The following is a 14,091-nucleotide window of genomic DNA, read 5'->3' as shown; positions in this document are numbered from 1 at the left end:
ATTTCCATTCTAGTAGAACTGTAGCCATCTTGGTTCTTGAATATTTGGGAGTAAGAAGAGGTCCTTCAATTGTGTTTCTCAGGGGAGTTTGTCTGAGCTGGGAGTTCTTGGTGGTTTGGGCAGGTAATTACCCTGAAAAGGAAATGGAAGAGAATAGGGTGCTAGACAGTGATCAACCCAAGAAAGATGCATTCAAGCCCACAGATGCCTGGTTTCCCTTGGGAAGGTCCAATCCGGTGTATTCTACCTTGTTCTGTTTCTCATGTCAGCACTATAGGAGGAGTTATCAATATCTTTCAAACATTAGTACTGTTTCTGACAAGTCTCTCCCCGTGTTCTCTCCCTGTCCTAACTTGTTTCTCCTCACATTACCCGTGAGTCATATCGTCATAAAGCTTACTTCAGCTCCGACAGTCATGGTGTAACTCTTTTGGATTAAACCACACCATTCCACTTCTCTGACTGCTGCTTCTTAGTCTCTGTTTTCTCTGCCTGTCCCTTAAATGGTGTTCCCTAAGCATCTATTCTTGGGCTTCTTAGAACTTTTTTGAGTCGTGGCTTTTTTTCAGTGGTGGATTTTTCAGAAAATTCATTGAAAGCCATGGATTTACTCTTTTGTCAGAAAAATGCGCATTTGTCCCTATGCCCAAAGTTGTACGTCAAATTTCAAGACGTTCGTGAATGCCCTTCCATGAGCACAGGTTCAAAGGCAGCTACTCTCACATACTCTGGGCTGCTTCTTCTAAGACCTCCACTGCCATGTAATCACCAATGCTCAGGCTTTTTCCCTGATCTCCTGCTACCTCCAGGACATCCTCGGCTCACCCTTATCATCCAGGGCATCCTTACCTTAGATCTGCAGAACATGGGTGTAGCTGAGGTTGCCTCTGCCTCCCACAGGTCTGCTCCTCTGCCCGTGTCTCAGTGGATGGCTACATCATCCGGCTTGCTGACCAAGCCACAATCTTAGAACACCTTGATTACTTCCTTATCACTATATTTAATTAATGCCTTAAATTTTTTAAATTTGATTTTATTAGAGTATAGTTGATTTACAATATTGCTTTAGTTACAAGTGAATTGGTCATACATACAATAATTAATGATTCTTAAATGGGAACAAGACTCTTTTCTTTCCCCCATGCCACCACCCTAGTTCAGCCACCATCATCTCTTACTCGGATGACTAGGGTAAGACCTCCTAAGTGGTCTTCTGGCCTCAAGAACCAATCTCTCTCCACTTGTGTGTGTCTTCTTACCCAAGAGCTAGTGAGATCTTTCTAAATTGCAAGTCTGACCATGCCACTCCTATGTGGCTAACGCTTCGAAAGCTTCCTATTGTCCTACTGAAAGGTCTTAGTATGATTAAAAAAAAAGTCTTTCATGATCTCCCCTGCCTCATTGTTTGCTCAGGGGGTTTCCGACCTCTATATCTGCTTTATCCAGGATCTCTCCACTTGTGTAAGCCAAAGTGAGATTTGATACAAAACTTTTTTTTTTTTTTTGTCCTTTTTTGGGCTGCACCTGAGGCATATGGAGGTTCCCAGGCTAGGGGTCCAATCGGAGCTGTAGCCACCGGCCTATGCCACAGCCATAGCAGCTCGGGATCTGAGCCACATCTGCGACCTATACCACAGCTCATGGCAACGCCGGATCTTTAACCCACTGAGCGAGGCCAGGGATCAAACCCACAACCTCATGTTTCCTAGTCTGATTCATTAACCACTGAGCCATAATGGAAACTCCAGATATGATACAAAACTTAACTTTGCAGACATCTCATAAGCCATCCAAGCAGGTCCAGAGATCACTGAATAGAACAGGGCTGAACCTGGAGAATGGAGACAGATCACAAACACCTACTGAGTAGTAGATGTACAAGGGAGTTCTGAAGGAGATGCAGAGCTGGGTAAGACACAGTCTGCCCCAAGGAACTTGCAATTCATACAGGAGTGGACAAGAGAGGCATGTTCCAGATGGACTGTGTGTAGGTGTCTGACACATCCCAGGCTTTGTAGCATAAAGGAAAGTGCCATTAAATGTCACAAGAAAGAGAAAGTATGAGACTGCAGCAAGGGAGGGAGGACTTCCACTTGAGGTAGCTTAGTGAAGTCTTTGTGGAAGGGAAGTGTTCGAAGGTTTGAACGGTGAATGGTGAATGATCCAGAAGAGGAGTCGGGGATTGAGAGAGCCTCCAGGCAGAGAGAACTGCAGGAACAAAGGTACCAACCTTGCCCTTGGGGGTTAACCACAGCTCAGCAGGAGTGTCCAGTTCTCATCTGGGCTTCAGCCTCCAGGCCCTCAGGAGGCTTTGGGGAGCTGAAAGGTGGCATCGCATTCCATGTCTTTCTCTGCATCCACATAAGGAAACCCTGGAAAAGTCCTGAGGTGCCACAGATGTCACCTTTAAGCACAGTTGTTGCCCATCTCACAAAGGGAAAGAGTGAGGTTCAGAGGAATTTGGTTAAAATCTGCGAACATTTAAAGTACTTTCTGGAGTTCCCATCGTGGCTCAGTGTTTTACGAATCTGACTAGGAACCTTGAGGTTGCAGGTTCGGTCCCTGGCCTTGCTCAGTGGGTTGAGGACCCGGCGTTGCCATGAGCTGTGGTGTAGATCTGAGATGCGGCTTGGATCCAGCATTGCTGTGGCTCTGGCATAGGCCGGTGGCTACAGCTCCGATTAGACCCCTAGCCTGGGAACCTCCATATGCCGCAGGAGAGGCCCTAGAAAAGGCAAAAAGACCAAAAAAAAATGAGGGGACTTTCTGTGTGCTAGGCAATCACCCTGGGTAATACAGAAAGGTGTAAAATTAGTTTTCCACTCTTAATGGAGGCTGAGTCATTGGCTATGAGGGTTCAGAAGGACAAGGGATCCCTTTAAGCTTGGTTGTGCAATGGTGCTCTGGGAGGGCTTCTTGGAGGAGCTATGATTTGAGAACTCTTATGTGGGGGTAGGATGCGTATAGTTCGGGAGATAGAGGGGGGATTCCAGATGTGGGCAAAGCACAAAGCATGTTCAGGGGACAGTGACGACCCCAAATGGGGCCTGGAAGATGGATGATGAAAATATGGCTGGAGGCGTGGGCAGATGTTGGTTCTGAATAACTCAGTCTTTCCTCCTCTCCACCTTCTGTGCGTTCCACTAGGACCAGCTGCTCTTCTGCGATGACTGTGACCGCGGCTATCACATGTACTGTTTAAATCCTCCAGTGGCTGAACCCCCAGAAGGTAAGGATGATGGGGTTGACAAAAACAACAGCTACTTCCACCACTTACCGAGCCCTCGCTACTGTGCAGGCCTCGTGCTAAGGGCTTGACATGTCTTGTCTCATTTAATCATCACAACCCTACGAGGTCAGTGCGACCACTACCATGCTACAGATGAAGAAACTGAGGCACAGCTTCAACCAGAGATTTCAACTTGAGGGCCAGAGAGATGATTCCCAGACATACGGCTGAGATGAGGGGAGGTGTGAGCTTCTAGGGGAAAGGGGAGACCCAGGGATGCTGGTTAAAAGGCACAGCCAAGAGGGCTGGTCCTTCCAGCAGTCAGCTGACCATCTCCGAGCACTTACTGTTTTCTCAGCTGAGGGACAGACTTCAGAACGTTTTCAGGCCTGGGCCTCCTCTCTGAATCATGCAAGTCCAATAAAAGAGGGCTTGCAAAGGGTTTAGGGCCCAGGGGTTGGAGAGGGGCAGCCAGTAACACCATCTCGTTTCTTACAGGGAGCTGGAGCTGCCACTTATGCTGGGAACTGCTCAAAGAAAAAGCCTCGGCCTTCGGCTGCCAGGCCTAGGGCCCCAGGTCACGGGATGTGACTTGCTGCCGGAGAGGCTGAACCTGAGCCCGGTTCAAACCAGATCGAGCCCCTACTCCCATATATCCAGACAGACCAACTGTTAGGAACATCAGTGACCACAGAGGGCGTGGACACATGGAAGCAAGAGGGTGAGGGGTCCGCTCACCTCCTACACACGGGTCTCCGTACTCAGCCAGCACCCCCTTGTTTCTGCCAGAAAGATGGGAAACTTTCGAAGAACGAGCCCAGCCGCAGCCCCATGGAGGCCCCTCGCCCTCACCCCAGCCCTGCGTTGCTCGCACTGGTCCCCGTCGCAAAGAACCACTGGGCACCCTGTGACGACCCATCTGTCCCTCATGTGCAGTTTGGTGTTTCTATCTATTGTGTTCCGAGATATCTTCGCCCAGCCTCCCTGCCCCCAGCTTAGTCTCTTCATCCTGAACTCAGCCCAGGAGCAAAGGGCTGTGGAGAAGTTTTTATTTATTACAAGCCTCCCTGGAAACTTCTAGACTCGGAGCCCGGAGGCCATCTAGACGAAGGAGCCCTGAAATCCTTCCTTGCTCCTTGGTCTCTGTGAAGAGGAAGAGCTGCTTTTTGGGCCCCCCTTGGATGTCCAGGGGTGTCCACAGCCTGGTGGTCTCTGGATGGGGCTGGGGAGGGAGGGGGCAGCAGGGAGGGGCAGGTAGAAATGTTGAGATAATTCAGAGGCCCCGCTGGAGCCGGTCAGTATTTGCTGTCCATTGTGCAGCTTTGCCAGGGACCAGCCCCTTGGAGCTGGGGCCTCCTTGAGGAGAGGAGAGGGAGCCTGTGGCAGAGGAAGACGCCAAAACTCAGCCTTCCACTCAGCCTGGGTCTGGAGCTTCCCCGACTGGGACTCAGGAACCAGGAAGGTGAGTGAAAGGGCTGCCAGGTCAAGAGTCTGGATGACGGTACCAAGCACGGCCGCTGAGAAACTCTGCAGTATTGATGTGACACTGCGAATTCCTTTCCCGAGTAATTCCTTCCCTCTGCATCGTGTGTGTGTGTGTGTGTGTGTCATTGCCCACTGAGAACTGATTCTGGAAATTTCAGGATCGGGGAGAAAGGAGGGTCCCCTCGACAAAGAACTGGGGTGATGTGATAGCTTATGACCAGGATGAGAGTCACACAGAACCCTCAGCCCGAGGGCTGCCCTGGTCTCCTACGCTCCCCACTAGATGCCAAACTCTCCTTTTGAACGAGTGTTTCGAGAAGAAAGAGCTGTTCCAGGAAGTCTGTGTTAGAAGTCAGCCCCGGGGGCTGGAGCAGACCGGGTTGCCTTTGCCTCTCTGCGGCAGGGGCCACAGCAGCGACACACAATAACTGACACGTTTCTGGAAAACTCATTTGCCCAAAGGGCAGGTCTCGGTGAGCGGGACCCTGGCGCATGCTCGGCTTCCCTGAAATCAGCTCCATCTCCGTGGCCGGCTGCTTACAACAAAGACCCGGGTTATTTCTGTCCTTCGGCTCCTGAAGAAGCCCCTGGAGGCCCGGAGGCTCCGGCCACTTGGGCCCCTCCTGTCCGGCCGCAGCGTTCGGACTTGCCAAGAGCCCGCCTTCCGGGCTAATTGCTCTTGGCCCGCAGACCCAGGGCAGCCTGGCACGGAGCCGAGCCATGCTGATCTCCCCCCGTCCTTGGCAGGGTGACCCGTGGTGAGAGAAGGGGGTCCCTTTCCTGCAGGGGCCCCGTGGAGGGAGTTCCACCCATATGTGATGATCTCGTTTAAGGGCCCCAGCAGATGGGATTTTCATCTTCATTGCAGGATACTTCCTTCCCCTGCTGCTTGGTGAACCTGTTGGGGATTCTGGAGGCCCAGAGAGGGTTTGGGAAGTGGCCGTGTGGTCTCATCACCCCTTTATCTGGGAGGGTCTCGTCGGAGGACAGATTTCCCCTACGGATCGCTCCGGCTCTCTGTCTTCCCACAGACCCCGAAGTGGGTGTCCTCAAAGGCTGGTTATTGGTTTTGAAAATCACTTTGGTTTAATTTTAGGAAGAAAGTCATCGAAATGTTCACATCAGTCATCAAAAGCCACGAATGGCTTAAAAGTTAAAAAAAAAAAAAATCAAATCTGAAACCAAAACAGTGGCCCTCCAGGTGACAGACCCCCTTTAGAGCATTTGCACATCTGTTCCCCAGCTCAAGGCAGATGATGGGGTGGTCCTGTTCTCTCTCCAGGCGTGCCTGCTGTGACAGCTTGCAGGCCAAGGAGGGCGCTGTAACCTCCTGCAGGGGTGAGGGTGGCCAGGGCTCTGGACTGGACATCAGGAAGGCCCAGAGTTCCCTTCCTGGTTTCACTCCCGCAGGATGGGCCTGACCCCTTCCTTCTCAGAGACCTCAGTTTCTACGTGGAAAGTGGGGGCAGCAAAGCCAGTTTGTGGGTGGCACCTGCAGGATACTGCAAGCAAACAAAAGTGACGGTCACCTTTATCGCCTTCTGTACTGAAAAAAGGAAGGTGTTGGTCAACTTCACATTGCTCTTTATTTGGGCCCCAGAGAAAGAGCCAGAATATCACAAGGTGCATGTGGATGGTCAGGGTTTTCATTTTGCCCCGGCCATCGAGTAGCTGCGTGACCTTGGGCAAGTCACTTAACATCTCGGAACCTCAGTTTGCCTGTCTGTGAAATGGAGGTAATAAGACTTGTCCTGTCTTTTCCATAGTAACACTGGGACTCTGAAAAAGCATAACGCTATATCAATAACTGTGGGAGAGCTGCACTGGTCAGGTAGGGACCCCAAATGATTTCTATCCCCCTTCTCTTGTGTGAATTAGCTAAGGTTAGACACTTCTTGGAATCTCCATTTTGACCAAAGGGGGTTTAACGTTTTAAGAGCCAGGCAGCCTGTGATCAGGGCCCCTAGGTCAAGCTGTGACAAGAACACAGTGACTGCCTGGGTTTGTGGTGGAAGGTGAAGGATTTACCCTGGGGCTGGGGATTTCAGAATGAAGATACTACCTTCTACAAGATCAGCGCAGCCTAGAGAGGAAGGCTAACTTCTGGAGAGGGCTGTCATTCCGTTCCGTGTAACATTCACTTAAAAACTTTGGTTCAAAGCCCAGTTCTGCTATTTTCTAGCTGGTTGACCTTGGGCAAATGACTTAACCTACCTGGGCTTCATTTTCCACATCCATGAGCCTCTATCCAGCAGAGGTGCTGAGGGCTTAGAGTGATGCTGCTGAATGGGGCCCGGGTGGGGAAGGCGCCCCATGGGCAGCTCCAGTCATTGTGTGCAGAGGTCACCACACCGAGATAATAAGCTGGTGCCTCCCAGCCCAAATCCTGGGAACAGCCAGGGTACCCTCGTTCTGCCCCACCCCAATGTTGTGGCTCCCCAACTAGAGAGGAGGTGAAGCTGCAGGATCCAAGCCGGAAGTTAAACCCTTGGTTTTCTGTAGGCATTTTGGACCTGCTGCTCTTTGGGCCTGCAGCAAATCCAGTGCAGGCACCATACTGCGGAATTAGAGACTGGGCCCCTTCTGGCTTTCCTTCTCAACTCCCCAGGGACTCAGAGCCCCTGGGCTGGGGGCAGCAGGTCCCAGGGTGCCCTGCTCTTGTCATTGCCCTGGGGCAGCTGCCTCTCCAGGCTCAGCTCAGCCCGTCTGGAACCTCTGCTACGGTTAAAATAGGGAGCTGGGGGAGGGAGAATAGGGCGGGGGTGTGTGTGTGCAGATTCCCTCAGAGCCGAGGAAGAGGACAGGTTTTAGGTTGGGGGGAGGCTTTGGGTTTCACAGTGATGGCCTCATGATACCCCCTCGACTTACACTCGCGGTGCATTTTAGTCTTTGTGCTTTGAACTCAGTACGATTCCTTTTGACTCTTCCTTTGAAAAGTGCAGATGTTTTAAGAAAGAAGACAGAGAGGCTTATTATTACTTATTACTTTTCCTATGGGGGCAAGTTTGGGAGACAGACCTGTGCTCTTGAAAAAAGACTGGTGGTACCTTTAGGCTTCAAGGCTCAGAGAAGAGGGGCCCCTGGTTTGCTCTTTGAGTCTGTGGGTGGAGTGGGGGAGCCTGAGGACCACCTTCCCCGTGCCCCCGCCCCCAGGCAGCCCTCAGCCTGTCTGCAGGTGCTGGCAGCAGCCTCCTTTCCTCTCTGCTCCCCGACGCCCTCAGAAGCTCTTGTCCCCTTTCCCGGGAGCCCTCATCTCCCTGGGCCAGAGCCATGCCCACCCTCCCAGTGAAGATGCCCTGACTGCTCCACCTGCCTCCATCCCAGAGCTGGGCATCCGTGTCACCTGTGGAGGGTTTTCATCCCTGGAGAGGGACGGAGGGAGGAGTGGACGGAGTGGGGAGGATCAAAGGTCTTTGGAGTCAGGCAAAGCAAAGTGACGAGAAGAGGGAAGGCCCTTGAGGAGGGGGCCTGAGACCTGGTTTCCTGCACTAAATAACTAGAGGGCAGGGGAAGGAAGGGTTATTATAACCCATTTTTCCTCCTCAGGCCTGAAACCCTAGCAACATGGTGTTTCTGCTTTTTTTTTTTCTCCCGAAGGCCCAACCTTTATCAGGCTGGACACCAAGCTAGCTCCTCCTTTCTGGAGCCCCCTGGCCTCTGATTCCCCATGGGTTGGGGGACTTCAGAGACAAAGCAGGCAGCTAGGGGTGGGAGGTAAGGAGGGTCTCCGGTCGGTCCTCTGTGGATTTTCCCACCCCTGCAGAAAGTGTCCCAACTTAGTGAGGCCAGCAGCTGAGGTCCCTCCTGGCCTGGATGGAAGGAGGCGGCTTGGTGGGGGAAGAGGCTGCAGCAAAGGACAGACCAGATCCTGGGCGGGATCCCGGCCCACAACCTTGGGAGCAGAGGATTTCCAGGCACTGCTTCCAGAGGGGTCAGGCCTGGGAGGTCCCCCAGACTGGGTCCTCACGCCCAGGAGGCCAACAGCTGGGACACCAAGACAGAAGGGAGCCTGGCCGGTCCCCTGTCCCCGTGGTGTGTTTCCCATTCCAGAATCTCACTCCCACCCCGCAAGTGCGCTTTGGGTTTTCCTTTTAATCCGGCTTCATCTGGATGCCTGGAAAAGTAGGGGAGGGAGTGGGAAGCAACAGATCCCTTCATTTGCCCCGGGCCTGCACAGCTCCCCCCGCAGGCCCACGGCCCTGATGGGGAAGACGGAGGGGAAGACAAGGGGGAAGATGGGGGGGAGATGGAGAGGAAGATGGGAGAAGACATTCTCGGGTGCTGCCCAGGTGCCTTGGTTGCAGGATAGGAACGTCCTTTGAGCATCTCAGCAGTTGCTCCCAGGGAGGCTTGGCCACTTGGCACCGTCCCCCTGCTTCCTGCCCAGGCTGCCAGGGAGAGAGACCCAAGGAAGTGACTCCAGGGAAGCTGAGGGGGAGAGTGTGGGCGGGCCCCTTCATCGTCCAGTTGGTTTCCCAGAAGGAACAGGGGCTCCCTGTGCGCAGGGAAGGCTTTGGAAGTGGGCGGGTTCCCGGAGGATAAGATGCTCTCTGGGCTCTGAGGGCACCCTGGCTGTGTCTCCTCAGCTGGCCGAGACCTGAGGTACCTCCCTGGGGTCTCCAGAGGCTGTGAGGGGCAGAACGGGGGTCAGGGGGCACAGGAATGCCCCTGGTCACAGCCTTTGTTCCCAGCCCCCTCCCTTTCTTCGCTCCAGTGCTTTGAAAGAGGGTCATTGCAGGCTTCCCCCCTCGTTGGCCCCACCAAGAGAAGGAAGTATTTGTGCTGATGGTGACATTTCCCGGGCAGGCCAGAGGAAGGCAGGGACCGGGACTGGCGGGCAGCCAGAACCCTCCTCGACAGAGATATAATTACTAACCGTGACCTCTAGCCCAGGCAGCGAGCAAAATGACCATTCAGGACGGCACCAACCCAGTCTGGCAACAAAAGCTGCTGTGGTGGCGAGGCTGAGGGGGTAGGTGATTGATGTATGAAATGGGGGTGTGTGTGCCCCAGGACCTCTGTTCTCCCTCAACACGCAACCCCTCACATCTCCAGGTTATCCTCACTCACCGCAGCCCTTTGCTGGCCTCTCAGCACCTCTAGAATTCCAATCAATGTAATTAGTATGGATGATGAGAACAGAGACGTTCACACACACCTCCTTTAAGGAGCTAAAGTGCACCTTGTGTGTTGCTCCAGGATGAGAGGGAGAACCTGCCGGTAGCCAGGAGCTGCCAGACAAGATGCTTCCTTTCCCCGTGGTCCTTCCAGGCTGGCTCCCCCAACCTGCAGTCCCGCATCGCCGCAGGGAGTTGGAAAGGGAAACTCATCCTGGGAAAGCCATTGGCTGCAAGGACCTTTCCATCTCTCCCCCGACTCACCTCTGCTTCTTTGGGGAAGATGTTTGGCGATAATTGAGGACCTGGGGGGGAAAAGTCTTGATTCAGCTTTTTGAAGGGATGCAGAGATTTCATAGGTAGACTTGGGTTGTGGTTTTTGTCGACTTTGCCCTTTCACGATCATTCCCCACTGAGTGCTTGGCTCTCCTCTTCCTTCTCCTGCCTTTTCCCTTCCGTCACCTTCCCCTCCCTCCCCTCCTGCCATGCTAGATGTTGAAGGGTGGGTTGGTGGTGGGAAAAAACAGTAGTGCAGAAGAAAAATAAAATATACCCCTTGCACATTTTCACCAGGTAGCTGAAGAGGTCTAAATGAGGTACTAGAAAAAAGGAAAGAAACACTGCTAGCTAATGTGTGAGTGAGAGCATGAAGACAGAGACGAGTTATCCCAGGGCAGAGGAGGCGAGGGCAGGTGGCTGGAGAGAGGCGAGTTTGGGAGGCAGCATCCCGGCTCACCCAGGAGCTGGTCCACGGGGCACTAGGGAAAGCAGAGAGTCTGGCTTTGGCAATAAATGCTCAGATGCTTAGGGACCATTTGTGACTCAGGCCAGGAAAGGGAGGGGGTCTGTCCTAGTTGCCCACCACTCATCTGTCGTGTTTACCCGCTCTGGGCATTTTTCCTCCGGAGGAAAATGAACACACTTCTCGCCTGCCATGAGGGGTTGCTGGACAGGCTGGCACTGGCTAAAACATTTGGCGGGGCGTGGACTATGTGCCAAGCCGTGTCCTAGATACTATACACGCTGGAGACAGGAAGCCTTCAAGCTGCTTTCTAGCCCTAAAACGACACTCCCGAGGCACCCTGATCACATGTCAGGTGCCATCAAGGATGGTGTATGTGTATCTGGGTCTCTGTTTAGAATGCATGTTCATAGAAGATGAGCAGCGAAGGTGGCCCCTTATTTCCACCCTCTGGGAGTTGGGGAGAAGTGCAGTTGACCTCAGCCTAATTGGAGTGTGTCACCAGCCACAGGGACTCTGAGCCTGTGCCTCCAGATGCTGCCTTTGGATCGCTGCAGTGGCAGGCAGGCAGGTGTGACTGATGGGACATGATCAGAGGTAGAAAGTGACACGCACGATGGTCTCATCCAGTCCCCACTAGAGGAAGCTGAGCCGGGGAGTGGCGGGGTGGGAGCCTCATGCAGGGGGTGGGTGGACTCCTACGGAGACCCCAGCCAGGCTGTCTCAGCTTCGTGGGTGTTTCTGGCTTGGTGCATGTGAGGGAGGCCCAATGTCAAAGGCATTTTCAGTAAACCTGCTACGCCCTCCTTTGGCCAGGTGCTCGCCAGATCTAGCTACGTGCTCCACTAGAGTGCCATTGTCGGCATTGACAGCACTAGAAATTGGCCATCTGTTTCAGCTCCCCTTTCCTCTGCATATGACACAGCCACTTCCCAGCCTCTAGCTGTTCCCCGAAGAAGCTGGCTTTCAAGCTGAGGGCCTGGGCTTGGCGCAAGTCACGTATCCACCGCTGGGTAGGTGTCGGCTCAGAGTTGCCTACAGCAGCCTTTGGCTTCTCTGCGGGGGAGGCTCTGGGGACAGCCCTTCCCTGGACAGCACATGGCTCGCAGCTGGTGGTCTGGTGATCTCTGGGAGAGTCAGGGACATGAAGCTTTCCTGATGCCTGGCTGGGAGTCTGGCTTTAAAGTGCTTGAGAACCTAAGATGCATTCTGGGGTTTGATCCACTCACTCATTTGAGAGCCTGTGGGCAAGGCTCTTCCGGTTGACCCAGCTTCACTAGTCCCTTGTGTTGGCAGGAGGGAGAACAGAAGCCCATCTGACTTGGATCTCATCCAGGCCAGACAGGCTGCACCATCCCGGGGCAGCCAGCCTTGGACCCTGAGCCCACAGGCTGCACGAAGGGTGGACGCTGCTGGCCCAGGGGCAGAGCTCTGAGATGGTCTCCCCTCCACCTCCACCCAAGGACACTCTTGGGCTGAGGATCCAGCCTGATCAGACCACTTCCCAGCCTGATGCTGACCTACTGGACCAGCTAGGCAACGGAGCCCTAGTGGATTGTCCCACCCACGTCACAGTCCATCGTGCAAGAGCCAGAACGAGTCTTCAGCCAGGTCTGCGCCCCCTTTCCCAATGTGTTTAGCCTGAGGGCCTTTTTAAAGCCCAGTTTCTATTACATTACCTCTTGAGAGCCAAGAAATGGAACATCTCTGCCAGGAAACCAAAAGAAATTGATGTTCTTCTCCTAGTGGTCAAAACTCCAGCGTGGTTCTCCCCAGAGGGAGGCTGCTCCTGGCCACTTTGGTGGGGCTGCCACCACATAGGACCCCCGTGGCTCCTCTGGGTGGGCTTTTGGCCCTGGAGTAGGAAGGCTGAAGACGTCCCCCAGGAGGGGGTGACACTGGTTCCAGTGCAGGGGGAGGAAGCGCAGGCTCTGGTTGAATCAGAGAGTGAGAAGCCTGGGAAGGGGTTGGTTCAGCTTTCACGCTGCCTGTCCCAGCTGGTGACTAGACCCTGGGTGCCTCGCAGCCTCAGGAATTTTCTGTCCCTGGACTGCTTGTGGCTGTGGCTAGAAAGGGGAACCCCTGGAGATGTTCCAGTGATCTCCAGTTGTCGGGGCTCCATTTCTATCTCTGGGCGAGCAGAGGAGATGCAAAGTCGGGGTCCCTGCTTCCAGCTGTGGGCACCAGAGAGGAGGCCGCTTTCACAGGGTATCCCTATGGTTCCAAAATGCTCTCCTGTCTCTGTTACCCTCCCTGCCTCAACTCTCTCTGAAACCCTTAGTCACAAAATAGTGGCTGAGTTGGCCCCCAGCAACAGAAATGCTAGCCAACAAGCATCTTCCTCCGATGCTCCCTTGAACTCCCTCCCCGCTGGACCTTGGGATCCAGCACCGCATTACCTTCCCCTGGATGGACAGCTTAGAGTGGTCCAACCCCGAGCAGCTCAGTTTACTTCAGACAGTGTCCAGCGCTGGGCAGACACAGTTTTCACGATGAGAGAGAAGGGCTCCAGACTTAGGAAGTTGTGCGTAATGGTCTGAAGAAGCGATCTCCGTTGACTCCTCTAAAAAGCCACCCCAGCCATGGACAAGCAGAAGCCACCCCTCCCTCCCCCCCACCCCGTCCCCTTCAGGTGTGCTGTGGTTGTCGTCTCTGTCTGTAGCTGCGTGCCCCACTCCTGCCCCTCTGCCCTCTGGGGAATCCTCCTTTCTCCCGTGTGCCAAGCGCCCACTCTTTTGTGGCTCCTGGTGTGAAGGCTGCTGTGACGTCTCTGCCCTGTCTGAGGGATGCTTCGCCATCACTCAGCGTTTCCGTGCTGGAGGTGGGGCCGGGCCACGTCTCCCGCCATCCCAAGGGGACACATGGGTGCTGTGACTTCCCAGAGAGTGGGTGGACCGTGAGTCTCCAGGAGAAGCTCCAGGTAGGAAAGAGCCCACATCTGGATCTGGATCCACGGACGAGGACTGGCCCAGAAGCGGAGTCCCCACGGCTTCACTCAGAGGGCCGGCTGGAAGGGCTGTCGTGAAATCTTCCCTCCCCGCCAGGCTTTGTCCAGTCCTGACTGGGACCTGGGGGTGGCTCCCTGGAGAGGTCCAGCCCTGTAGCCAACTTGAGGTGAGCATCATCGAGCAGCCTTTATCTTGGAGACCCCTGGACAGCCCAGCCCCTCTGTGGAGCCCTTGCACGTCCACAAAGACTGCGTCAGAGGCCCCGTCCCTTCCTTGCTGTGGTTAGTATCTCGTTCTGTGGTTGGTTAGCAGTGTTGATAACCTACATAGTAGATCTTTTTGTCTGAAATTTAGAGAATGTGTAAACAAATAAAAGGTTTTCAAACTCTTTTGGTTATTCTCCCCCTGCCCCCCTACACCCACCCTCATTTTTTTTTTGTCTTTTTTGTCTTTTTAGGGCCTCCCCCCCTCGGCATATGGAGGTTCCCAGGCTAGGGGGTGAATCAGAGCTGTAGCTGCCGGCCTATACCAGAGTCACAGCAATGCCAGATCTAAGCCACGTCTGCGACC

At 53.9% G+C, this 14,091-nt stretch overlaps 1 protein-coding gene across 9 annotated transcripts in view; it reads left to right on the top strand.

Annotated features, from left to right (window-relative positions):
* Positions 1–13,909, top strand: part of DPF3 (double PHD fingers 3) — a 314,102-nt gene extending 300,193 nt beyond the window's left edge. For 8 of the 9 annotated variants that reach the window (XM_084969793.1, XM_084969787.1, XM_084969788.1 and 5 more), the window contains 2 exons: positions 3,148–3,229; positions 3,728–10,379. In XM_084969793.1, coding sequence (XP_084825919.1) covers positions 3,148–3,229; positions 3,728–3,798 — 153 coding nt within the window. In that variant the 3' untranslated portion in view covers positions 3,799–10,379. Of the gene's footprint in view, positions 1–3,147; positions 3,230–3,727 lie in introns of all 9 variants that reach the window. The other variant, XM_021099467.2, reaches the window with a different exon arrangement.
* Positions 13,910–14,091: the final 182 nt, after the last annotated feature.

The sequence above is a fragment of the Sus scrofa genome, chromosome 7, assembly GCF_054392235.1.
Source record: "Sus scrofa isolate SSC_HxYL_T2T_F1_AM1 chromosome 7, Sscrofa_HxYL_maternal_Yorkshire_Landrace_v2.0, whole genome shotgun sequence".
NCBI classification, from domain to species: Eukaryota; Metazoa; Chordata; class Mammalia; order Artiodactyla; family Suidae; genus Sus; species Sus scrofa.
The sequence above is the reverse complement of the archived record's forward strand: the minus strand, read 5'-3'. Positions and strand labels throughout refer to the sequence as shown.